This window comes from Mesoplodon bidens, assembly GCF_964165515.1.
Source record: "Mesoplodon bidens genome assembly, chromosome: 1".
In the NCBI taxonomy this organism is placed as follows: Eukaryota; Metazoa; Chordata; class Mammalia; order Artiodactyla; family Ziphiidae; genus Mesoplodon; species Mesoplodon bidens.
In genome coordinates this window covers 29,393,297-29,420,182 of record NC_138176.1, presented here as the reverse complement: position 1 = coordinate 29,420,182, position 26,886 = coordinate 29,393,297, and the positions used below count along the sequence as shown (strand labels likewise).

Here is a 26,886-nt window from a genome sequence, read left to right as displayed (position 1 = left end):
TGTAAAAAATGGAGGTAATAATACCTACCTCATAGATATTTTGTGAGGATTAAGTAAACAGTGTCTGGGCCATAAATGCCCAGTATATAGGAGCAATTATTTTTCTTTTGGCTTCCAAGATCTGGCATTCCCCTGTGATCACTCTCTCTCTCTCTCTCTGCTCTTTCTCCATGTACTTATTGGATCACTCTATTTCCAAGCACTCCTTAAATATTGATATTTCTCAGGGAGTCATCTTCAGCTTAGGACTGTATTCACCCTATTTCCATCCATTCTCATAATTTCACCTATGGCCTATACCCTGATGAGCCCCAAAGCCCTATCACCAAACCAGATCTCCATGAATTTGTAACTATCAAACAGCAACTAAAACTCAGTATCTAAAGGAGAACTCGTCTTCTTTTTAAAAATCTGCCCCTCCTCTTCTCAATTAGATTGTAAATTCTGGACAACAGGGATCATGCTGGGACATGGCTATACTCCTGGAGCCTGAAAAATGCCTGGCACATAGGAGTTAAGTATTTGCTGAAGGACCGAATGAGCTCTTCTATATCAGTGAGATGACTGCTCTAAGAGAAAAATGGCAAAGGCCTTCTCCATCCTGGGTTGCTCAGTGAGAAGCCACCTGTGAGATCCTGGGGTAACACCTGGGCCTAAAGCCCTGGCCCCTCCTACTATACACACACACTACTTCATTTCCATGGTTAAAGGTAACATGAATACAAGACACTTCCCAACCATGAAAAAGCATTTGGATTTTATATGATAGTTTAAATATTTTTGAAAATGTTGATAAACACAAGTTGTACTTGGAGTTTGACGACAGACATGCTTTTAACATAAGATCTTCATCCTAGAATGTGACTTTTTCTATGAAATATTCAATCTTAGGCCTCTTGCTGTAGGCAGGTTCCATGGGAATACACAAAAAAGAGGCAGGGAAACAGTCCCCATGGGAGACTGTTGTTTCTCAAAAAACAGGCTGCCATTACATCCTGTGAAGTTCACAAAGTGCTCTTCCCTTTGCTCAGTCATCCAGAGTGAAGTCAAAGGGCTCAAAGTCTTTCCGGAAGCGACGAGCCAGGGTCTCCTCCTCTTCCTTGCTGATCTGACACTGCCTCCAGTCAGACTTGTCAGGAATATTAAGGATAGCTTCACTAGCCAGGACCTCCCTGCAGAAAAAGCACAAAGAAGTCAAAACGGACAGTATCAGTCCAAAACCCACTCTTCCTTTGATTCCTCTCCAGCCAGAGAGCTCCACTCAGCATCACCCAAAGAAGGTATGCAAATTTCTCTGACTTTGCTCATACCATTTTCTCTGCCCTGAGAGCCATCTCTGCCATTCTATCTATCAAAGTCATGCCTGTTATAAGTGACCAGCTCAGGTCTTATCTCTTCTAGCCCCTCAAATTCCATTTACTTCTCTGAACAACTTGGAACTACATTACTGGTACCTAGAGAAGCAACATGGCACAGTAGAAAGAGGGCAGCCCCTGATATCAGAAATATCAGGGACTGGATTCCATTCCTAGCTCTGCCACTTGCTATCTGTGACTTGAACAGATTACTTCACCACTGTGCCTTGATTTCCTTGCCTATGAAATGCAAAATAAGGGTTTTCTGATGTATGGAGACAACATAATCAAAGCACCAAACTAGCTGTAATTACATCCTGCCTTAAACTCTAGTTTTGTCATCTCAGGGCATTAGTGTGCTGAGGTGAAAAGTCAGGCACCTAGTCTCATACCCTACTCTGACTTTCTGCCTCTCTTTCTAGTGCACTCAGGCCTACATAGGCACAACAGCACAGGCTCAATGTCAATAAAACCACCACATACACAAGCTACCTTCTAAATGCCACTGCTTTATACTTTTATTTATTCTGATATATTAGAAATAACTCCTTTGCAGCCAATTAAGCTGACTGTGCTCTTTTCCCCATGGGGCCCCGGTGTGCAATGACTGCAAACAGCAGCCTTCTTAGTAGTGTATGCAGCCTGTTGCCTCTACGGGTTGCCCTAAGGGACCCTGGAGACAGCCCTTTCCAGTGGACATTCATGACTGGCATGCTGTCCCCGATCTAGGCTCCAGACAGGTACGCACGGTGCCTTGGGAAAGCCCCAGGGCACAGTGGCCAGGGTCCACATTGGCCAAGGCATAATGTCCATCCGCAACTGTTCCTGCAGAACAAGGAACATGTGATTCAGGCCCTCCGCAGGGCGAAGTTCAAGTTCCCTGGCTGCCAGAAGATCCACGTCTCCAAGAAGTGGGGCTTTAACTAAGTTTAAATGAATCTGAAAACATGGTGGCAGAAAAGCGGCTCATCCCGGATGGCTGTGGGGTCAAATACATCCCTAATTGTGGCCCCTGGACACATGGCGGGCCCTGCACTCGTGAGAGCCTTGGCGCCGTCCCCTCCTTACTCGTGCCCACCAATAAATCCTTTCTTGTCAAAAAAAGAGAAAAGAACTCTATTTGTACATTTGTATGGTTCATTTTCCACTTTGAAGCTACAGTAAATAGAAAGGCTGAAAACAAATCACATGAGTCTTCTAAAAGTCAAAGGACCTAAGTTCAAGTTCTAGTTCTCTGGGCAGTCCATCAGTCTACCTCTTCATCTGTAAAATGAAGACAGAACCACCCTTCTTGTGCAGCAGGGAAAAAAAATATGTCTTTTCAAGTATTTCGTTAACTGTAAAATGCTATGTAACTATAAGTTACTACTGTGAAAAATACTCAATGTTGAAAACACAACCAACTACCAAGAGCACAAAATCATTCAGACTCTATCCTTTGTGAGCTTATGTGCCTGTGTCATCAGTGTCCACAACTGTGTCTGTTGCTGAATCAATAACACAAAGCTAATGTCAGATGTTTGAAGCTCCTAACGCATTTCTTCTCATTTATTATCTTTTTGAAAATGTAGACAACTACATTTACTGGACTTATCCAAAGGAGGCAATCTCTTGGAGGCTTTCCAAATTAGTCCAAAAAGGGTTCAAGGCTGACTCAAAGCTCAGTTCTAACTAGGGAAAAAACCACTGCAAATCACAGACACCAGCATCAGATAACCTGTTCCACACATTTTCAATTCCCCTCCATACTCTCTCTTCTTGCCAGCAAATTCCTGCCTTCATTCTCTGCCTAATTTATACCACTTCCTGTACAGTTCTGCAGTCGCGTTCTCCATGATTTGAGGAGCAAAAATGAAGCCTCATCCAGACCTTTAGGACACTACAGAGTAATGAGTTAAGATCTCACATCTTTGGGGTCCAGCAGGCCAGGTCACTGTGTGACCATGGACAAGCTACCTAACCACTCTAGAGCCATGCTGTCCACTATAGAAGCCACTAGCCTGACATATTTAAATTTAATCCTAATTAAATTAAATTAAAATTTGAGTTCCTCAGTCATATTAGCCACATTTCAAGTGCTCAGTAGTCACTAGTAATGTGGCTGGTGATTACTATATAGGACAGTGTACTTTTATAAAACATGTCCATCATCATGAAAGTTCTAGTGGCACTCCTCCAGAGCCTCATTCTTCATACTGGTAAATTGGGATGACAGTACTTACCTTACAGAGTTTGGAAGATTAAATGAGGCAATGCATGGAAAGCTCTTGGCACAGTGTCTGGCACAGAGCACATGTTCAATTAATAGTAGCATTTTCCTCCCTTGGGCTAGAATGCCCACATGTCAAAGTTTACCCTCCAAATCTCTCTCTCAGGCTCAACTTCAGCCCTTTCATGACGCCTTCCACCAAGTAGAAATGGGCTCTCCCTTCTCTGAATTTCTAAAGTACACCGTTCCTCAAAACTTTGTTATGGTACTTTGCACATCCTGCATTGCATTACTGTCATATATGTAAACATCTGACTTGCCCTAAGACTATTGGTTCCTTGGGGCAAGGACTGTTCCTTGTTTGGCTTTTTACTCAACTGGCCATGCAGCCCACTACTTCGTTCAGAGTAGGTCTAGTGAAAATACATTTAAAATAAGAAAAATGTACAAACCTTCCAAACTGCAAAGGAAAATTCTTTTTAATTCTGTGGAAAAGTTTCTCTCCTGTGTCAAGTTCAACATAGAAATATGCTGCTCCTGGCTGTGCAATCTAAAGTAAAGAGAGTCATATGAGGACGTGCAATAGTGCTTTAAAAGTCAAAAATCCCAGCCCATCTCTTTAAAGCTTTAATTTGGCAAAGAATTCAGCTTAGAAGCACAAGAAAAAGGATGTGAGCAGATATAAATCCCAAGCCACTTAGTGGAACTAGAGTTTAAAAAGCCAAACTGGCAGACATTACAAAGATCCTCCCAGTAGCACCTACCTTCCTAAGTTCCTGCCTTAGGAAATTTCTAATTTCTTGCTCTTCCCAGGAAAGCATTAAGGCATTGATGTAATACCATCTTCGTCTCTAGTCTAATCAATACCCCATGCTCTAGTACCAAATTGTCACCTGCTTATTTAACATTTTTTTTTTTTTTTTTGCAGTACACGGGCCTCTCACTGCTGTGGCCTCTCCCGCTGCGGAGCACAGGCTCCTGACGCGCAGGCTCAGCGGCCATGGCTCACGGGCCCAGCCACTCCGCGGCATGTGGGATTGTCCCGGACCAGGGCATGAACCCGCGTCCCCTGCATCGGCAGGCGGACTCTCAACCACTGCGCCACCAGGGAAGCCCTACTTTTAAAACACCTTTGAGTACCTTAGGCTCAACATGTCAGAAACCAGGTCTTTACTTCTCCTGGAATATGACCTTCCCCTCCTGTTTTACCTGCTTGATGTCTGAGTGCTCTGGGATTTCCAACATCTCTATCTCTTGCTCCTGTGCCTGAGTAATGAAGGCATCTTTAATGTCATCAGTAGCGCAGCGGCTGAGGGGCACAGGAATGACCTGGGGCGGGGGGGAGGAGCAGGAGAAATTCTTCATGCAGGTCTCAGAGAGGTCATGCCTCCTGCACAGTCCCTGAGACGTAGCAAATCCATCACAGGGGTGGAGAAACACCCCTCAGCAGAGATTCTCCTCAGGCCAGACAGGTCTATGTCAGCCTGTCTGTAAGGACTTAAACTTATGAGCTTCCCTGCCACATGTGGGAGCCCATCTCTGACGTGGGAAAGGCTAGAAAGAGATCTCTTTGTCATTAAGCCTTTGCCAACTCCTATATAATATATGTGGCAGAGTCAGGCCCATTTGAAAACTTAACAAATGTGCCAGAAAGAAAACCACCACAACGACAATCAAATTATCCATAACAGTCTCTGAATTTCTGAGCTGCTAGCCCCAGGCAGGATCTGAGACTATTTCCTACCTCTGAGCTGCCACTCATGCTGAGCTTCACACAAAACACCCACTCTCTTCCAAATTCTATCTATCAAGGCCCACACCTTTCTTGGAACCTTCCTCGACTACCCATTCCTTTTCTCAACAAGGCACTTACTATCTGTGCTATTCACTTGTACTGCCATGCACTTCCCTGTGAATCCCTGTAAAATCTCTGGACTTATCACCAGAAACTCTTTAACCTTTTAAATGAATATTATTTAAATATTAATATGAAAATTCACATTAAATATTTTAAATATGACATCAACTATTTAAATACTTAACCTTATATTAGAATCAAATACTTAAATATTAATTAAAATTAAGTATTAAAATTAACATTATTTGTTGATGGGCACTTGGGTTGTATCCATGTCTTGGTTATTGTAAATAGTGCTGCTATGAACACTGACATGCATGTATGTTTTCCAATTAGAGTTTTCATCTTTACTGGTTATATGTCCAGCAGAGGGAGTGCGGGATCATAGATAGCTCTATTTTTAGTTTTTTGAGGAAACTCCAAACTGTTTTCCATAGCAGCTGCACCAATGTACACTACAACCCAAGTGCCCATCAACAGACGATTGGCTTAAGAAGATATGGTGTGTATATATATATATATATATATATATACAGTGGAATATTACTCAGCTATAAAAAATAATGAACTATTGCCATTTACAACAACACAGATAGATGAACCTAGAGAATATCATACTTAGTGAAGTAAGTCAGACAAAGAAAGACAAATATTATATGACATCACTGATATGTGGAATCTGAAAAAAAAAAATGACTCTATATACTAAACAGAAACAGACTCACAGACATAGAAAACAAACATGGTTACCAAAGGGGAAAGGGAGGGGGAGGAAGGATAAATTAGGAGTATGAAGTTAACAGATACAAACTACTATATATAAAATAGATAACCAACAAGGATTTACTGTATAGCACAGGGAATTATATTCAATATCTTGTAGTAACCTATAATGGAAAATAATCTTAAAAAAAAAATATATATATATATATATATGTAAAACTGAATCACTTTGCCGTATGCCTGAAACTAACACAATATTGTAAATCAACTATACTTCAAAAAAATTAACATTATTTAAATACTTATCAATATCCAGGTCCCCATACAGCCCTTCCAAGTTCTTGGGCAGAGACCACCTACCTGTAGCTGGAGGTGATGGCTCTTATAATTTCTCTCAAATAGAATACATCGTTTGCCTTGACTCTTAAAGAAGCGCCTCAGTGTAGCCTTATACTGCTCCACCTCTTCTACCACCTCTGCTGAAAGCTCCACCACTGACTGGTAGTGTCCAATGGGCAGGATGAGGACATGGTCATCAGATAAGCCTCCTTTGGCCAGGGCAAGGTAGCACTGAAGAGGAAGCACACAGAAGTGAGACGTCAATACTGCATGCGTGATTCTTCAGGGAGAAAAGCCTCTACAGAGCGTGAGCCCAAGGGTGTGGGAAAAGTGCTCAAGAGGCTCTCAGTAGAAATTCTCCTCTTAAAAAAATCTAATTTTAGAGGTTATAACAACAGTGTTGTCAAGCACCTGCTGAAGAATGAGATTAGATGCAACAAATTTCTTTTTTTCTGGCTGCACGGCTTGTGGGATCTTAGTTCCCTGACCAGGGATTGAACCTGCACCCTCGCCAGTGAAAGTGTGGAGTCCTAACCACTGGACAGCCAGGGAGTTCCCAGATGCAACAAATTTCTATGCAACTATCAAATGAACTGGGAGCCAATGAGCAGCATGCAGACCGGCTTTTGGCTACAAACACACCAGAGCTGAAGGAGACTGGAACAAACGGTTGGTTTTTCCTCCCAGGCTCCGAACTTGAAAGCAACTTTTCAGTTCATTATCACCCCCAGCCACAGAAAGATACCACTTCTGACTTCAAATGAACCACTTTCCTTACAGTGACAGCCAATCTCATCCCTAAATACACCTCTTAGGCTCACGAAAAAGGCGAAGATGACGTGATTAGCATCCAGTGTCCCTACAGCCTTAAGCTGCTGACTAACCTCTACAAAATGAAAGCAAACATAACCTAACAGGGAAGGAAGAAGAAGAAACCTCAAACTCAGGTACATCCAAAAAAACTGTAGTTCCCAACAATGGCTGCCGGCAGCTAAACAGCAACTAAAAATACTTCTGTCAAAACCCAAACACGTAAGACTGCTCTACCACTCAGACATTCTTTGAAGGGAAGACACTGAGCGAGTAGAGAAAGGGCCACTGAATATCAATGCAGGCAAATGAAGGTACTGGAGCTTTAGAAAAACAATCCAAAGTATACTTTTAGTGTGGTGGGTTCAAAGTTAAGGCTGAAGGAAGGAGTCATTTATTTTTCATCTACACTGAGAAAGCCCAATAGAATGACAGGATAAGTATCAGAAACAAACTAAAGCACGATCATCCTTGATCTCCTTGGCACGGAGGACTGAACACATCTATAGAGTTAATATCCCAGATGACTAAAGTTCATCAAAACCTCCTATGTGCTAAAACATTAAAAAAAATTTTTAAATAACCATTTTGATTGTGTTTGTTTTAAAAGGTTACTCTAGAAGCCTGAGTTTTCTAGCCTTTCCTTTATGTCAGTGGGTCACCGCCATAAAAAGCAGTTTTTATACTGTGATATGCACTGAAGCTACTGAAGTTTCTAGTCTAGACTAAATAGCACCCCCCAAGGCAGTACCTTCTAGTTCTTGTGAACAGTTTCACACTTGGCCGATCTCTTCCCTTCTTTTCAAACTCTCAACTTGTAATCTGTTCTATACTTGAATTATCTCTAACTTTATCTCAAATGTATAAGTAGGACCTGAATGAGTATTTCTCTCATAGACAAATGCATGGATTTTGCAATAGTTATTCTGGACTCTTAGCAGCCCGCACCTGCTTTTACCAATTTATAGCCATGGGCCATTAGCATACTTCTTTGTATATTCCTTGAGGAAGGCATGGCAAAGACAGAGAAAAAGCCAGGGGAAAAAAGTAATGAAATGAGATCAAGAGGAGTGGCTACAGAGGGGACTCCAAGCCCTGTGCCAGACACCCACAGGTCACCAGAGGTTCCCAAGAGGTTCCTAAAAACAAAGGACAGCACAGGTAAGTGTAAACTTGATTACTAGGTAGGCTCTAGGCTAAAATCATCATGTGACCTCCTACTTGGGGTGTTGGGCTGGGCCACAATCATAATCTGAGATACTTTTTGCCCCTCTAGCTTTAGGTCAAGATGAGAAGCAAACAGGTTTCCTGATTATCCCCTAGGCTCATACCCTAAGCCAGATACCCTAGGCAATAGAAAGGTAAAATAAATGGAAAGGAAAGGCCATCTCTCCTGGAGGCCCAGAGCAGCACAGAGCTAAGTCACCCATTCCAAATCTCTTGTGCCCTGCATGGCATTCTGAACCTACTAACGTTTCCTAAACAGAAGGCAGTCTGAAGCCTTCTCCCATACCATACCATATGGGAGAGAAGGATAGCATACACTAATCCAAGGAGGAAACCAAAATCCAAGAGAGTTAATCCAAAAAGGGTATTCCTATAAAAAGAAGAGTTTTTCAAGTTTGCTTCTCTTCCCACTGAAGAGTTCATCCACAGGCTCTATGGCCCAGCTCTGTCACAGGCCTTGACCCCATTCATGCTCCCCCTAGAGATAGGAGTGTGCCAATAAGCAAGACATTAAAATTAAATGTAAATGACTGGGACTCTTCAGTCAAACAATAATGGAAGGAGAGGAATGTGACTTAGAATGTAAGATGACACAGATTCTAGTCAGTCTACAGGAGGCCACAGAAAAGGGCCCTCACTGTCAGGATAAGCTGAGGAAAAGGTCATCCCCAGGAAACAAAATTAGAATAAATCAATGAAAAATGGATGAAAGTATCTGTCCGCAGAAGCATCACACACTAAGAAATGATTTGTAAATATTTTCCTCAGGAGCCTTGGGAAATAGCCAATTCCAGTCATGGGTGACTAGGGTGCAAATGTAACCCTGAAAATTAGGCTTCTTTCATTCTAAATGAATGAAAAAGAAGGATAATGGTCTATATGAATCCCAGAGGAATGAGGATCAAAAACTAACATCATTTAATACCTAATCAAGCCCTGCCCAAGGAAAAGTATCTGGGGAAATCTGAAATAGGATGACTTTACTGTGAGACACACATAGTTCATCAGAACTTTCCACAGCCTGAATAAAATCCTTCTCAAAATCATCCAGTTCTCATAGTCTGATTCAGTGCTTACCAAGCAATCTTGTAATTATTATCTTGGGTTCCCAGATACCCATACCAGGAATGTGGATGTGGGTATTCCCGTCATTAGGAAGCTATATCCTCTACTACTAAGCAAAACTGAGCATTTATCACTTTAGTCTTTTATATAATCAGTGTAAATCAGTTCCCAACATTGCATAATTATCACAAATAAAAATTAATAAACTCAAGTTTTCAAATCTGAAGATATAAAAAAGAATATCAACATTTTTAGCCAAATATGAGTGTAAAGGCAACAGAAGACTCCCTTTTTGGGACAAAGAAAATCCTTGTGTTTGTACTTCCCTGGTGGCACAGTGGTTAAGAATCCGCCTGCCAATGCAAGGGACACGGATTCGAGCCCTGGTCCAGGAAGATCCCACGCGTCATGGAACAACTAAGCCTGTGAGCCACAACTACTGAGCCCATGCGCCTAGAGCCTGTGCTCCGCAACAAGAGAAGCCACCGCAATGAGAAGCCCGCGTACCACAACGAAGAGTAGCCCCTGCTCACCTCAACTAGAGAAAGCCTGCGCACAGCAACGAAGACCCAACGCAGCCAAAAATAAATAAATTAATTAAAAAAAAAGAAAATCCTTGTTTTAAATAGTAATTCAAAAAAGCAACTCATCACCCCAAGTAGTATGAAATAAAAACATATAAAGTTCAAGAATTACATAAAAACATCACCCTAGGAGAGCCATACCTATTTGTCAGAGAGGAGGGAGAGAGGAGCAATCTTGTGAAACTGGCTCTACTAAACCACAGGAGAATTGCTATAGTTGCTCTAGTCAAAAAGATAGAAAATAACAAATGTTGGCAAAGGATGTGGAAAAACAGGAACCCTCATACATTGCTGGTGGGAAAACAAGATGGTGTAGCCATTTTGAAAAATAGTTTGGCAGTATCTTAAAAAGTTAAACATAAAATTACAAGCAATTCCACTCCTTAGGTGTCTATCCAAGAGAAATGAAAACATATGTTCACACAAAGACATGTATGCAAATGTTCATTAATAGCCATAAAGTGGAAACAACTCAAATGTCCATCAACTGACGAATAAATAGACAAAATGTAGTCTAGCCATACAACGGAATACTATTTGACCAGAAGGAATAGAAAACTGACACATGCTACAACATGAATGAGCATCAAGAACATTATGCTAAGTAAAAGAAGCCAGACACAAAGACACTGTATGATTCCATTTATATGAAATGCCCAGACAGAAATGAAGACAAAAAAGACTAGTCGGGCTTCCCTGGTGGCGCAGTGGTTGAGAATCTGCCTGCTAATGCAGGGGACACAGGTTCGAGCCTTGGTCTGGGAGGATCCCACATGCCGTGGAGCAACTAGGCCCGTGAGCCACAAGTACTGAGCCTGCGCGTCTGGAGCCTGTGCTCCCCAACAAGAGAGGCCGCGATAGTGAGAGGCCTGCGCACCGCGATGAAGAGTAGCCCCCGTTTGCCACAACTAGAGAAAGCCCTCACACAGAAATGAAGACCCAACACAGCAAAAATAAATTAAAAAAAAAAAAAAAAAAAAGACTAGTGGTTGGGCTTCCCTGGTGGCACAGTGGTTGAGAGTCCGCGTGCCGATGCAGGGGACACGGGTTCGTGCCCTGGTCCGGGAGGATCCCACATGCCGCAGAGCGGCTGGGCCCGTGAGCCATGGCCGCTGAGCTTGTGCATCCGGAGCCTGTGCTCCGCAACAGGAGAGGCCACAACAGTGAGAGGCCCGCGTACTGCAAAAAAAAAAAAAAAAAAAAAAAAGACTAGTGGTTGCCTGGGGCTGTGGGTGGGTATGGAGACTAACTGTAAATGGGCATGAGGAATCTTATTGGAGTGATGAACATGTTCTAAAACTGTATTATGTGATGGCTGTACAATCAGTGAGTTAACTAAAAATCACTGAATTGCACACTTAAAGTAGGTAAATTTTATGATATGTAAATTATGACTCAATAAAGTTAACAGAAAACAAACAGGTGTCTCCTCTGTTAAAGGTTCATGGAAGTAACTCACATGTGTGCCAACGCTGACCACCAAATGCTTTTCCACTTCAGGGCTGGCAAGGCAAAACCAGCAGGGTCCTGGAGGCTGAGCTTCATGTGGAAGAAAGACAAATGTTACCATGGTCCAAGCACTCCAGCACATAACCACCCTACAGAATTCAGCCTTGTCTGATCTTTGTATCCTGCAAACACTGATATGTACACGGTACTGCCACAACAGACTGGGTCTGCTGTGCTCCCACTATGACCCCCATCACCATTATCAATTAAACTAAAACTCTATTAAAAGTTCTGAATTTGTAACCAATCCACAGGTAGGTGATCCATGTGATAACCATATATTGACTAAAGTAGCATGTAACTGGCAACTAACTGCAATGAGAGAACACTCAACTGGGTGTCTGGAGCCCCAGTTCTAGTTCTAGTCATGCCACCAGCTATCCACATGACCCTGGGAGTACGTGTACCCTCCCGAAGTCAGCCTCTTCATCTTTGAAACAAGGGGGTGGAGAAAGAGGATCTCAATGTAATAGCTGTAAGTCTTTTCTACCAGTTTGATTATTCCATTATTTTATAAACCCATACTGGTTTTGTAGGCTCTTAACCTTACGTTCACAGACATGACGGAAAGGAGCTTTTTCCATAGTTCTGACAAGAATAGCCTCAGATAGCCTCAAAGTCAGGCCACCTTTGCATTCTTTTATTTTTCTTATTGGTCCTAATGACTCAATATACAATCTTCTTCTGCCAGAAGAGGCTCTCTTAGCAATGCTGCTTCCCAAACAAGACCCAAAATAACAGTTATTGCTCACATAAGAGACCTCTGGAACCAAGGTACTTACGAAGTTTGCGAGGCTGCTTTGGGTGAGGAGAAGACTTGCTATCTCTGCCTGTAGATGAACGCTTCCTTCCCTGCTTTTCATTTAAATCAAAGAAAAACTGACAGGCTGAATCTTCCTGGAACAGCCAAAGGTAGAAGAGTAAATGTTATTAAACTAACCTTTAGACAAGTAGCCAACCATCCAGATACAAGGGAATGTTCCTGCCATGTCATGTCTTTACTCCCTGCCCTTTCTGCCTATTCTAGAGAAGAAAAATATTTTCCCAATCCTGATGCCTGGACTCTCAGTCATACCTCTCAACACTTATCCAAGCTACCACCAAATTTATCCCTTTGGAAAAGTGAATTAAAATGCAAGTTATACAGCAATTCTTGCCTAAAACAGAACAGCATGAATCCACCCACATTCCTTTCCCTTTCTCTCTCAGTAGGGCCATGGTGCAGTCTTACAATTTCACAGGTGAAACAATTCTGAGTTTTAATTTAAAAGATAAGAAAAAAAGTCTGAGAAAGTAGACCATGCATACTAGTAAGGAAACTTGACATTCCTTGCTTTAGTGAAGGGAAAACGAATTTCAGAAAAGTCTGCTATTAAGAAATTTCTTCAGAGTAAATCTTATTCACCTATACCACTCATTATAAAATCACAAATTACATTGCTACCAAGCAGTTGGATCCTTGCCTGAAAAGTTAAGAACAGAGAATTAACTTTAGACAAGGAAAGACTTTACATGTGTAACCCCAACATATGAACCAAGTTTAGACAATGAAAGACTAAAAATATGAAACTGTTAACCCCAAAGTATAATTAAAAAAACAAACAAAAACAAAACAAAAAACACATTGAGCTTACTGGAAATCTACTAAGGCTTTCTAATCACCAGCATGATTTCCCAAAGGAAAAAAAAATTTAGATTCGAGGGATTAAACTTGCCTTATGAATTAAACTATAACCAGGAAAAGGACATCTGTAATGGGCAATCCTGCCCAGAAAATGCCACCTCTCAGTCAGAACATACCTCAGGGGCAGGAATTTGCTTTCCTATGGATGCTTCCTTCACAGACTTTCTGTAAGGGTTTTCAGTGACATCTAGAGGCTGTTTTACCAGTTCTGCTACATCCATTAGTTTCATGGGAACAATACTGAATGCATAAAGATACTTTGGGAGAAGAACAACATAATATTAAGGGAAATACTGTTTATGCAAATGTAATCAACCTATTTTATTATAAAATTTCACATAAAGCTTCAGAAACTGAGTAAGATTAAAGAGCAGCAACCAGCCCATCTGTGGTTCAGAGAATCCATAGCAATGCCATTTCAGTGATCTCTGCAGGGGCAAGCCAAGGGCTGATGAAGTAACAAGCAACTAATCAAAGCCCAGCCCTTACACAAAACAACTATCACTGCAAGGCCCAGAGGGACTTGCTCCATAACGCTTGAAGACAAATTGCTTCGGTCTCTGGGTCCTTTATCTTTGTGCACTTTGTCCACAGTCACTGCACTGCCCTTCTCTTTTTCTAATGAAAACTAAATTGGACAACTTAGTGTTTCCCCCTGATTTTATACAATTTCTGCTGTATATGCTGATAGATTTTCTTAGGGATTAGTAGCAAAGAAATAAATACATAAATATCTAAAACCATGGACTAATGGCACAGATACTGAAAACTTTACGTGAGATATGAATAGATGCTTAACCTCACTACTGATCAGGGAAATACAACTAATTTACAGTGATACACAACCTTCTTCTATCAGAATGGCAAAAAAATGTTAATAAAAATTTGACACTACCCACTGAGAAAACAGACTCATACACTGCTGGTAGGGGTGTAAACTGGAACAAAATTTTGAAATGAATTTACTAATACTTGCCAAATTTTAAAATGTGCATATTCTTTGAGTGAAGTATGCATTGCTTAGGGTTAAGGCTAACATGTCCCTGAAAGTAAAGCAATAGACTAAAAATACTGTGAGTGATGCTCAGTCTTGAAAGGGCAGTTTTAAAAAAGGAAGAAAGGAAGAAAGGGAGGGAGGGAAGGAAGTTAAAAAAATTACAAATCTGAACTTGCTAGGAATGCACTGGGCCTAAAAGTTTAAGATATTATGGAAAAAACAAAATAGGTATTTGTTTATCTTTTGCATGTACATTGTTTATGGCATATTATAGTAGGATAATCTTCAGATAATTTATGTATTTTCCCACATGACTGACTGTTTTGATCTTTAGCTATTCCAATCCACAATATCCTGCTTTTGGCCCTACAGAATCAGAAATGCTCTCAGGGAAGTGAGAAGAACAATATACTTTTCTGGTATACCCTCTTTCATTCACCTGTACTGTTTTCCAGTATAAAGACAGATTCCAGGTATCACTAAGATCGCCAAAGCCAACGAGGGCTTAGGTAAATCCTTGGGAAGATTTTATTATTTCTGCTAAATGAAGTTGCTAAAAGAAGCAAAGCAAGAGTACCATCTGAGGTCAAACTCATGAAAAATACCCATAGAGACGACCACAGGGATGTGGGAAGAAAGACATCATTCATTTGAAATTTTGCCTCTGTTCCCCTGGGCCGATTTTCCCAAACCCTTCTCTAAAATCTCCTACAAAGGACCCAAGGAAACCTGACCTTTCATTACCATATTATTATAAAGAGTAAAGTCACTAAGTACTGGGACATCACAGTTGGGGAGAAGAGAAGATCTGAATGTTAAACTGGGCAAGAGGAACATTTATCAGGCAGACAATGAATATTAACCAAACACCAAATACTCAAAATTTACCTTTTTCTTTTCTGGATTTCCAACATTTGCCAGAGCTATGAACCTGGTGGTGTGCTGTGCATTTTCCTGCAGAATGATGTGGTTTCTATAATATATTGGAAAGATAATAGGTTACCAACAAACTTTACCTTTTTTTTTTTTTTTTTGGCTGCACCTCGAGGCTTGCGGGATCTTAGTTCCCTGACCATGGATTGAACCCAGCAGTGAAAGCGCCGACTCCTAACCACTGGACTGCCAGGGACTTCCCACCAACAAACTTTACTTTTGATCTGCAATTATGAAATATGTAGACTCCATGGGGCCATGAAAAAAGCACAGGTCCTAAGTCTATCACTACATCACCACCAGTAACATCTCAGATGTTACCTGTCCATCTAGTAGAATAATCACCCCTACTTCCTAGGGCTGCTGTTAGGAAAAAAAGGAGATCACGTATTTGAAAAGCACAAAAAACTCTAAATTTGGCTTTAAAAGAGTCGGAAAATTGGCAAAATGTTGATAATTGCTGAAGTAGGTTATGGGTTCAGGAGGGATCATTATACTATTCTCTCTTCTTTTGTGTAATAAAAAACTACAATAATGAAAAACAAAGAGAAATGAGTTTTAAGTGGAAAAAAATGCTTCAAATGGTAATACATAGCATGATTTCATTCTCTTAGGAAAAATATAAAAATACATGAGTGCCTATGTTTCCTGGAAAAAAAATGCCAGTATTTTTATTATGATAGTTATGGGTTTTTGTTACAGCTCTGGTTAAAAAGTTGTACAGGGTTTTTTGTTGGGTTTTTTTTTAACAGCTTTATTAAGATCTAATTCAAATACCATACAATTCACCAGTTTTTAGCATATGCACATTTACTAAGCCACTACCACTATCTAATTTTAGAACATTTTCATCAACTAAAAAAGGAAACCTTGAATCTATTAACAGTCACTCCCCATTTTCCTCCAACTAGCCCCTGGCAATCGCTAATCTACTTTTTATCTCTATGGATTTGCCTATTCTGGACACTACAGATAAATGGAATCATGTAATATGTGGTATTTTGTGTCTGGCTTCTTTTATTTAGAATCTTTTCAAGGTTCACACATGTAGCTTATATCAGTACTCCATTCCTTTTTCTTACTGAATAACATTCCATCATATGGATATACCACTGTTTATTTACCCATTCATCAGGTGATGGATATTTAGGTCATTTCCTCATTTTGGCGATTATGAATAACGCTGTTATGATCATTTGTGTACAAGTTTTTTGTGAACCTATGTTTACATTTCACTTGGAATAGGAGTGGAATTGCTGGGTCATATGGTAGGGAAATGCCAAATATTTTTGCAAAGCAGCTGTACCATTTTACATTCCCACCAGCAATGTATGAGGGCTTCAATTGCTCCACATCCTCAGCACTTATTATTTGTCTTTTTGATTATAGCCATTCTAGTGGGGTGAGAAGTGGTATCTCATTGGTTTTGATTTGGATTACCCTAATGGCTAATGATGCGTGAGCATATTTTCATGTGCCTATTGGCCACTGGTTTATGTTCTTCAGAGAAATGTATATTTGGATCCTTAAAAGTTTTCAGTGGCTTATTCCTATAACCTTTCTGTTTTTAGTGAATGGTTTCAGAGAACAAGAGGTTTCTCTGGAATGCATATATGGAGATATAAAAGAAAAATCTGTAGTACCTATGGTTATATCTTAGGCTGTGGGATTATAGGGAAAGGGCGGGTTATATTCTTCTTTTTGCTCACCTATAGTTTTTGAACTTTCAACAACACATATATTGCTTTTGTATATTAAAAAAAAAAAGGTTTTTATAAATCATTTTAGGGATTACCCATGCCTTTAAAGTGAAGATCTTTCAGAGTTAACTATACTTAGCTCTATTACTTATAAAATGGTGGTTTTATTTTCTCCATAATACATCCTTTAAAAACTCCATCTCCAAGCTATACTGAAAAGAGAGAGAGAAAAAACTGATACAAGTTCTTGATTCCTAAATTGAAATACTTCTTAGGTGATTATCCTGAGTTTAAGACTATACAAGGAGTAACCGTTTAACCTGATCAAAACAGGATTTACTGTACATCAAGCTATGATAATTAAACAGCATTGTTATGTCAGACCCTCAAACCTTTAAGGGGCTTTAAATGATACATTGGATGATACAGTATCATCCAATCCCTTGTATTAGAATTAGGAAACCAAACTCAGAGAAGTGGAATGATTTGAGAGTCACTCATTTCATGCCTGAGTAACTAAAAGAAACCAAGATATTATATGGCTGAAATGAACATGAGAAGTTTACACAGAAAATCCAGGCAAATTCTTCAAAAAAACCAAAAAGAACGAAATGCTACTCACCGATATGGAAGCCTCTCATAATAAGTCTTTTCCAATGCAGCAAAATGATATCTTGGTTTCAAGCCTGTGGCAAGACTGGAGATCAAAGCAGAGCCACATTTTCTGGTATCCACTTCTCCCTAGTAAATAGAAACTTAGTCATCATAACAGACCTAAGAGTTATCATGAAATGCAGAGATATAACAAGACACTTTGAAATGTCTTTGGAATATTTATGTGGCTACAGTGTGGGCAGTAGGATTTGCGTCATGAATTCCATACTTATGGCAATCAGAGAAATCTCAACACATTAAGGGGAACTGGGCTATTACAAATGCAGAAATAGGAACAGTTGTTGGAAGCCAGAGGTTAAGGGAGAAGGTAACTCCTCCATACTAATACCCAAAGCAAGGTTTATTACAATCTTTTTTTGGAAAGTAAGCACTCTCTCTGGAGCCCACAGACAGTACGTCTATAATTTGCTTCATTGGGCTCCTGTAGTTCTGACAATGCAGACAGTCATAGTCATTGCAGAAGATCAAAATTAAAAGCTAGTTTTCAGGGCCCCTAGGATCCATAGAATATTTGCCATAGAACATTCAAGGACTTCATCACATAAGCATACAATCCTTTATTTTGCTTCAGTCAAGGAAGGTGTGGCTTGTGGAAGGGCACAACCATGCCCTTGTCACAGTTTGTAATACAAAGTCTGTCAAAAGTTAGGCTTGTTCCCAGAGCTTCCATTAACAATAAATTATGTGCTCTCTCATCCATAACATTATTTATGAACTTCATTCTAAGAGAAGGTATTAACTGGAAATAAAGAAATTACCAGAGTTAATTTTCCACTAAGTAAAGCAAAACCTTCCTTTTGTCTTATGCTTGCCTCCTTCAGGTGTCTGCTAAAGGGCAGGGAACTGGCCTTGAGGTTAGTTGCAGTACCTTAGGGGCTAGTGAGTTATACTGTTTTCTCCCCTATAAATACCTTGTATGATTACTTATAAATTTCATCAAAATCTACTTTAATCAAAAATTGTAAACTTTTGTAGCACTGCTCTTTATTCTTCCTTATAGAGTATCACGTGTCTTTCTCCCATCATCACTTTAGTAGTCTTTCTCTGGATCTTTCCTAGTTCTGCTGTATCTTCTCTACGCTGCAACCAGCACTGCCTCTTGTATACTAGTGGAAGAATAACCATAGGTTTGTGGAAGGGGAAGAAAGTGTTGTCCCTTCTCCCTTCAAAATCCTGACAATGGCTGGTATTTTTTTGGCCTTTTTAGTCATGGACACATTATGTTAAAGTTGGCAGAGTGGTCTACAAGGCCCTTTCCTGGATCATCTCTGATAACTCTACATCTAGGAACTGATATTTGTCCCTAAATGCATTCTTACATTTTCCTTCACTGAAGCTCAGCTGATGCTTTCTGCTCTCACATACAGCCTTTCAAGGTCTTCCTTAGGCTGATTTCCACCCAGGTAGCTTCCCATGGCAGCTGTCACTCACCAACTTGGCATACAACCTCTTCCTACAAAAATATTTAGATCGAACGCCATGGCATGCTCCAATACATTCCAACATTAAAGCTTTCCCATTAGAAAAGTACTAAGTTTTCAATATATTGTTTCCCAACTTTAGATCACTATCCTCAATCCCATGATGATTCCACCTTTTAAAATATGTTGATAGCCAAAAAGATATAATCTGGAATGGAAAGGGGGGAAAAAAAACTGCAGAGCTGCCACTAGCTATAAATCTTTTCACTGAAAATTAGTGACCCCTCAAAACTTCTTAAGAAGAAGCTTGAGAAAGGGTACTTGAAGCAGAGAATATAATTTTTTTAAAAAATTCATTTATAAGTAAGACTTCAGCATTCTCTCTTCAGTGAATCGTGCTTTCGTTAAGATCGACTTTTGCTTTGGTCAGCCAATAAGGCTTTAAGTAACCCGAAAAATTCACAAAAGATTTCTACTGAAAGGAACTAAGAGCTGAAATAGTCACATAAAGAGCAAAAAGCTCAAATTAAGCCACTGCAATTTGCTTTTAGAAATTCCAACTGAACAAACACTACTCACAGAAGAATTCCCAAAGTTCCCCACATACTTGGGCCACGGGGATGTGAGCAAGATATCAACACCCTTAAACTGGGATGTTGACCACAGCATTGTTCTCAGGGAAAACACATCCTTGGCACTAAAACTGTAACCTGGGACAGGTTCATTTAAGGACTCTGTCCCACTGAGGTACACAATCTGCAGCCCCGAGCTTCCAGTGAAGACACCTTTACGACCTGGGTTCAAAGAAAAATGGACAAGTTTTAGTCAAACTGCTGAATGAAATGTCACTCTGGTGATGAATCTCTTTCCCCATGCCCCACTTCCAGCTCCTAGGTCTCAATGTTGGATGGCTACAACAGTATTCCTGTTCAGTAAGTAAGAGCAGTCCTTATGTGAAGGCTGCTGGAGCCCACAGTCTGATTGCCCCAGGTGCCTTGCAAATGAAAAAACCTAGGAAGCACTGATTAAGAAAAAGGCTTTCTGCCTCTAGAGACTCCAAAGGGACTAAAAGAAATCTAGACACCTGGATACAGGGAGAGGCACTGAGAAGAAAAAAAAATAATTGCAGCTGTGAGTAAGCTATAGTCTAGAATAAATGTACTTCTTCATGAAGGCAGAAGCTTCCAAATGAAGGAAAAGATTTGGAAAAAGCAATTACTTTGGAAAAATTAAGAGACTCTGCCATCTTCTAAATTTATTCATAGCTTGTGCCCTTGATTCCGTTTCCTTCTTGTTGCCGCCAGAATCTTGTTCCATCAATTTTCACTTCCCTTTCATCTACTGAGTCTCTTCTCAAATGGCTCTTTCCACATACTAACTCATAAAGGAACACACATACTAACTAATAAAGGAACACACATATTGACTAACAAAGAATAATAAAGTAAAAAGGAACACACATACTAATAAAAAAACTATAGGGGCTTCCCTGGTGGCGCAGTGGTTGAGAGTCTGCCTGCCAATGCAGGGGACAGGGGTTCGAGCCCTGGTCTGGGAAGATCCCACATGCCGCGGAGCGGCTGGGCTCGTGAGCCACAACTACTGAGCCTGCGCGTCTGGAGCCTGTGCTCTGCAACAAGAGAGGGCACGATAGTGAGAGGCCCGCGCACCGCGATGAAGAGTGGCCCCCGCTCGCCACAGCTAGAGAAAGCCCTCGCGCAGAAACGAAGACCCAACACAGCCAAAAATAAGTAAATAAAAAGAAAAAAAAAGCTATAAAAAGAGCATTTATAGCAAAGGAAATCTAGAAGCTTTCTAAAGAAATGAGAGACCGAGAGAGAGGAAATGTGAAGACCAGTTAAGCCATTTTAGAAAAAAATGAGTTGAATGATCCAAGAAGCAGTAGTGGTGGGGGGAGGGGAGCAGGTGGAGGAGAAAAGCAAAATTTGACAGTCTGGCTTTTTACAATAGCCAGACACTGAAAGAACCACTAAGAGTTTCAGGGGGTTGTGAAGGAACAATTTTAACCTGGAATTGAAGAGTGGACCTGGAATCAGAAAAAGGACAAAAGCAGTGAAAAACCCAAGGATCAGCACTAAAAACTTGAGTTTTTCAAAACTTCAGTGAAACCTAGAGCTATAGCAAATTAGGAGTCCAATTAACAAATAAGCTGTATACATCTAGGAATGTTATATGGTGAGACCACATACATAGAATTTTTTTTTAACACAGTTTATACCTGAAGTACTCCAAACACTGTAGTCAAATATTTTATTCCTCTAGTTGGCTGAAAGAGTATATATTGGGTTGTGAAAGTCCAAGGAGATTGGGGAGAGGTGGGAGACAACATAGGAAAAATGACATAGTCTTAAAGGTATAGACACTGACTTCAGAAAAAAAAAACCCTGATCCCCATTCTCTCAGGCAGTAATGGCAGATGAATTCAGCTACAAATTTCCTGGGAGGCTAATTCCTGGGACACATTATGTTCATTACAAACACACAAGATATCAACTTACCCAGATAAGTAATGTTTTCAGCTAATTCACACCCATCAACATCTTCGAAATATTTTACTGCTTCCTGGTTATTGGCACCCAGCACGTATGTCTGAATAGGAGCTAGTGAGAGAAACAGACATGACACCAGCTAGTTACCAGATCTGCTTTGGAACCTGAGAACTGTATCCCCATAGGAAAAACACTCGTAGCAAAAGTAAAGAGTCTGAAATCCTACGGAATTCCCTGGCACGGGTTTGATCCCTGGTCCGGGAACTAAGATCCCACAAGCCACATGGCACGGCCAAAAAGAGTCTGCAATCCTATACATGGAACATGGTCACCACATAGGATATCCTACAACCAACCTTGTGGCTTGACTACTAAATGGTATCACTAGGCTGATGAAGTAACATCTTAGAGGGGATGGTCAATGTATAGTTAGGAAAACACAGACCCCAAAGAGCTTAATAAAAAACACTGAAACTGGGGGAAAAAAAGAACACCTATGGTTGCATTATTCAATTCCTTCCTACTGAGAAGAGAATTCTTTTTCTGGAACTAAATCCAACCAAATTCAAAATGTGAACATTTAGATACATAGGCATTCTTCCCAGGTCAATGCAGAACTCAAAGGCAAACGCTTCAATCACTAACGTGTGAAAAACAACTAGGCAAGAACCATGTAGCCTTGAAACTTTATTAGAAATCATATGTTAAAAATAAGTTCTGTACCTTTCTTGATGCCAGTTTTATATTCCTCCCATTCAGCATCTGGAGTGGAGCCAAAGAAATTTCCTACACACAACAGCAGCTAAAATGAGTTTTTTAAACAGATGTATGAGATTTTTTAATAATATCAAATAGTACATAATTAATTGATAATAACGTTATTGAGCTAATTATCCTATTTAATGATCTCAGTTTTTTCCTTAATCGATATACAGAATTTCCTTAATCAATTTACAGAATTTCTAAATAATTCTTTTACAACAATTGTAGTAGTTACTGATTTTATAAATTACTAAATTTTGGCTCCTTGGATGTCAAATACAAGCTGGGGAAAGAGACAAGAGGGTCAGGGGAAAATGGAGAAATCAACCTTAAAAAAATCTCTCTGCAAAATACAAAACAATATTAGATACCCTGAGAGATACAGGGCATAAAGGACACATTTCCTGCTTGTTGCCTTACTCAACCTTTAACCCAATGAACAAATTATCCCCATATCTAGAATACTCTTCTGTACTCTAAGAATTTACAGTGTAGCTGGCAACAACACATAACAATTACATAGGGCTCTTCAGTCTGTGAAGCATTTGCATATATGCTATCTGACTTCACTCATACCATATACCCATAAAATAGATCTGTGCTTCCCAAACCCAGGGTCAGAATCACTTAGGGAGGTTCTGCTAGTCTGTTTTCAGTTTTGCGTACAGTAATAAAGTAACAAAATTCAAATTCAAAAAAGTATAGAAGGGTCTACAGTAAACACATCTCCCTTCCCACACCACTTTTCAGCTGCTAAATTCCCATGCTCAGAAAAGGAATTCGGACTTCCCTAGTGGAGCAGTGGTTAAGAATCTGCCTGCCAATGCAGGGAACACGGGTTCAAGCCCTGGTCCAGGAAGATCTCACATGCTGCGGAGCAACTAAGCCCATGCACCACAACTACTGAGCCCGCGCTCTAGAGGCCGCAAGCCACAACTACTGAGCCCACGTGCCACAACTACTGAAGCCCGCGCACCTAGAGCCCACGCTCCGCAACAACACAGGCCACGGCAATGAGAAGCCTGCGCACCGCAGAAAAGAGTAGCCCCCACTCACTGCAACTAGAGAAAGCCTGTGTGCAGCAAGGAAGACCCAATGTAGCCAAAAATAAATAAATAAATTTGTATACATTTAAAAAAAAAAAGGAACTCAGTCTAACAAAAAAGGAGAGTATGTGTTCGACTGAGGAATGTATAAAGGAGCCCAAACTTTATTTTACTGTGTTTGATTACAACAGTCAAATGAAATGCAGTAAAAAGAAACATCTTACATCAAAGTTTCCACTTTTCTTCTGAATTGCTCGAACTCTATTGAATAAAACATCAAACTTTCCTTCAACATCTCCACATGCCAAGCTGCAAACAAGACATAAATGTTAAGGCAATGCAGGACACACAAATAGGCCTGCCAGGTTTGGTATACACTAGTCTTCCTGGATTAGGGAGATATGTGATCCAGTCTCTGAGGTTACCTGAGAGGTTCACAGCATGTGAACTATTAATGACCACTGGGCAGCTCCACCTAAAGGCCTCACCAATAACTTCACCATATCTAAAATTTAGCTTATCATTTCCTCCAAAATTGAACCAGCTTATTCTCACTTGCCAAGTTTTGTGGCTGAGTCTACTGCCAACTTGGTTACCAAGACTCAAAAATCCCCCATCCAGTCATCGTCTCCTCAATTCCTTTTGACAAATATCTTTCAAAGTCATCCTGTCCTTTTCATTTCCACTACCACTATCTTAGCACAGGGCTTCATTCATCCATTCAACAAACACACTCAGGACATCTACAACATGCTTGCTAAGTGCAGTATGCCAAGTACTACGCTAAGGACACGTCAGGAGTATAAAGAAGAGGGAGACTCAGTTCAAGCCTCAAAGAGTACAGAATCAGGGAAGGGGAGGTATGCTGATAGTTATAAATTTATATGAAAAAGGGCAATAGGGCTTCCCTGGTGGCGCAGTGGTTGGGAGTCCACCTGCCGATGCAGGGGACACAGGTTCATGCCCCGGTCCGGGAAGATCCCACATACCGCGGAGCGGCTGGGCCCGTGAGCCATGGCCGCTGAGCCCGTGCGTCCGGAGCCTGTGCTCTGCAACGGGAGAGGCCACAACAGTGAGAGGCCCGCGTACCGCAAAAATAAATAAATAAATAAATAAATATATATTAAAAAATATATATATATATATAAAGAAAAGAAAAAGGGCAATAATTGGAGGTATGTGTAAAGTGTTATTGGGTAGGGAGATAGAAATTGGCAAGACCTGAGGTTTGTAAGGCAGACTGACCCTAAGTTGTGAGGTAACTTGTTCTATAATCTCGTTTCTGAGTTTTTATACTTTTGATTTACATGGTGTTTCCACTTCTCATATCATTTTCTTAATGTCTTTTAACTCATCTTGAAATATTATAGTTCTTGTTTTGTCAGTGTGTCTTTCTGGTGCGCTTTACTGTCCATACCACTGAACATTTTCAAGGTAGTGAAAATGCGGGTAGTGAAACGATCATACCCGTTTTAGAAAGATCATTTTAGTAACAGAGTGAAAGATGGTCTGGAGGAACAAGTGACTATAAGCAAAAATACCAGCAAAGAGGGCAACGTCAAATGAAGACGGGGAGGAGAGAAACAGACGAGAAATTTAGAATACTGAAGACTTGAACACAAATTGGAGTGGAGAAGTAGGAATGGAGGATAATTACAAGGTTGAGCAACTGGGAGTCCTGTAGTTTATTCAGAGGCAGAATCAGAGAGAAATACAGTGAATCTGGTATTGGATACAACGCAGAGAATATACTTACATTTCCTCTAATTCTCTCCCTTCTTCCTGTCCACCCTACATAAAGCCAGCAGTTTAATGTTCTTTCCTCAAAAACATTAAGACAACTCCACTGCCTGAGGAACCACAGCTTTCCACAAGTCCCTGATCTCTCTTCCCAATGCTTTCTCCAAGTTTCCATAACAGAAACCTTCCCTACTGTCGATCTGATCACTCTCTGTCTCTGCCATTGCCTTGGGTAGTTATTTCTCCTAACAGTCCCACACTACCCATCTTGAGTCTAAAATTTTCCCATCCTTCAAGGCCTATCACATCTCTAAAGCCTTCCTGGCCGCTCAGCAAGTCCTCTTCTCAAAACTTCAGAAACCCATATAGCTTTTCAGAGCAATCTCTGTAATAAATTATTACCACTTTCACTTATCTTCTGAGCACCACCTCTTCTAGGAAGCCCTCCAGCCCCTATCAGTCACCAAATCCTGGTGCTCCCACAGGATCCTGCACTTCCTCTCTCATAGCAGGTGTCACATGGAATTATCTCTGTTTTGGGGAGAGCCATTGTCCAGTTTGTACATCATAAGACACCTCAAAGTTCATCATCTCCTCCTCTGGGCCCTCTTCCAGTGTTTCCTATCCCACTGAAGAAAGAAATCTAGGACCGGGACAATGCTGACACCTTCTCAGTCATAACCAAACCACCTCCAATCCCTGTTGATGTCCTCGCCTTAATAAACCTTGAATCCCCGCAATTCTCCTTTGCCTTTACGCTATCTAATCCTAGCTGTTTTCTACTTTGGCTATAATTTTTTCTTCACATTGCAACCAGAATCGCCTTCCAAAATGAAAATTTGATCATGCCAAGGCGTTCTTAAACATTCCAGTGATCCAGTGACTTTTTTAGGATAAAGACAAAACTATTAATCAAGGCTCAATCCTCACTACCTTGATTCCTCACATTAATCCAAATACGCTATACGCCCTCCCAGAACCGTGAACCTTTTCCTCCTGACATTTATCAGGACCGTAATTCAACATTTATCTGGATTCTTTGATTAATATACGTTTCCCTAAACTGTAAGATCCATTAGGTCAGGAACTCCAATTGTGCAACGCCTAACACAGTGCCCGGCGCACTGCAATTGTTCAATCAATACCGTTGAATGAATGAATGGAAGTCCTCTCTTCACCATCCCCTCAAAAAGCGCGCCAGGGCAAAGGCCCTGTCTTTCTCTCCTGTCGACCACTGCCCAGAGCCCATCAATGGGCCCCATGCCTACAATTTTTGGCTAGTAAATATACTGCGAGAAACGAAGGGGAAATGATGTCAGAGACCAAGACGGCCTAACATGGAGGAGGCCTGACGCTACGAGCTTCCTCCTTTCTCAGCGAGTGTCGCCAAGAGTCCCCCTCTTCAGAAGCGAAAACGGCCAGGAAGAGGCCGGCAGTGGCCAGGCAAAAAGACGCGATCGAAGCTCACCTGCAGCCGCCGGGCTTCAGCCCCCGTCTTTCTGTCTTTAGAAAACCCCCTCCAGCTCCCGCGCGCGCGCGCACACACACGCTTCAGGCTCAGGGTCACTCTCTCTCACACACACAAACACACGCGCGCCCGCGCGCTCTTCAGACTCAGGGTCACTCACAGGCGCAGCGGTTTCTCAGCCATCTGCCCTTATAGTCTGGATTGGGACGACCACCGAAAACAGGCACAACGAACCCACGCTCCTCCGGAAAAGGCGGCCGCACTACGATAA

General features: G+C 40.9%; 1 protein-coding gene across 1 annotated transcript; it reads right to left on the bottom strand.

The window, feature by feature from the left end:
* Nucleotides 1-740: 740 nt before the first annotated feature.
* CWF19L1 (CWF19 like cell cycle control factor 1) lies at nt 741-26,886 on the bottom strand. The gene is made up of 14 exons (XM_081214611.1): nt 26,776-26,886; nt 23,632-23,716; nt 22,323-22,401; nt 21,609-21,710; nt 19,669-19,883; nt 17,616-17,734; nt 15,249-15,333; nt 13,480-13,620; nt 12,462-12,576; nt 11,630-11,709; nt 6,506-6,715; nt 4,774-4,893; nt 4,017-4,114; nt 741-1,172 (listed from the first exon to the last, which is right to left on the bottom strand). Exons 1-14 carry the CDS (start codon nt 26,796-26,798, stop codon nt 1,028-1,030), a joined length of 1,617 nt encoding a protein of 538 aa, XP_081070737.1. The 5' UTR covers nt 26,799-26,886; the 3' UTR covers nt 741-1,027.

Coding starts and splice junctions, on each gene's coding strand:
- CWF19L1 (XM_081214611.1), bottom strand. CDS start 26,798: ATGGCTGAGAAACCGCTGCGCCT. Junction 15,334..17,615: donor TATGAGAGGCTTCCATATCG/GTGAGTAGCATT, acceptor AATATATTATAG/AAACCACATCATTCTGCAGG. Junction 11,710..12,461: donor AAAGCAGCCTCGCAAACTTC/GTAAGTACCTTG, acceptor TTCCACATGAAG/CTCAGCCTCCAGGACCCTGC.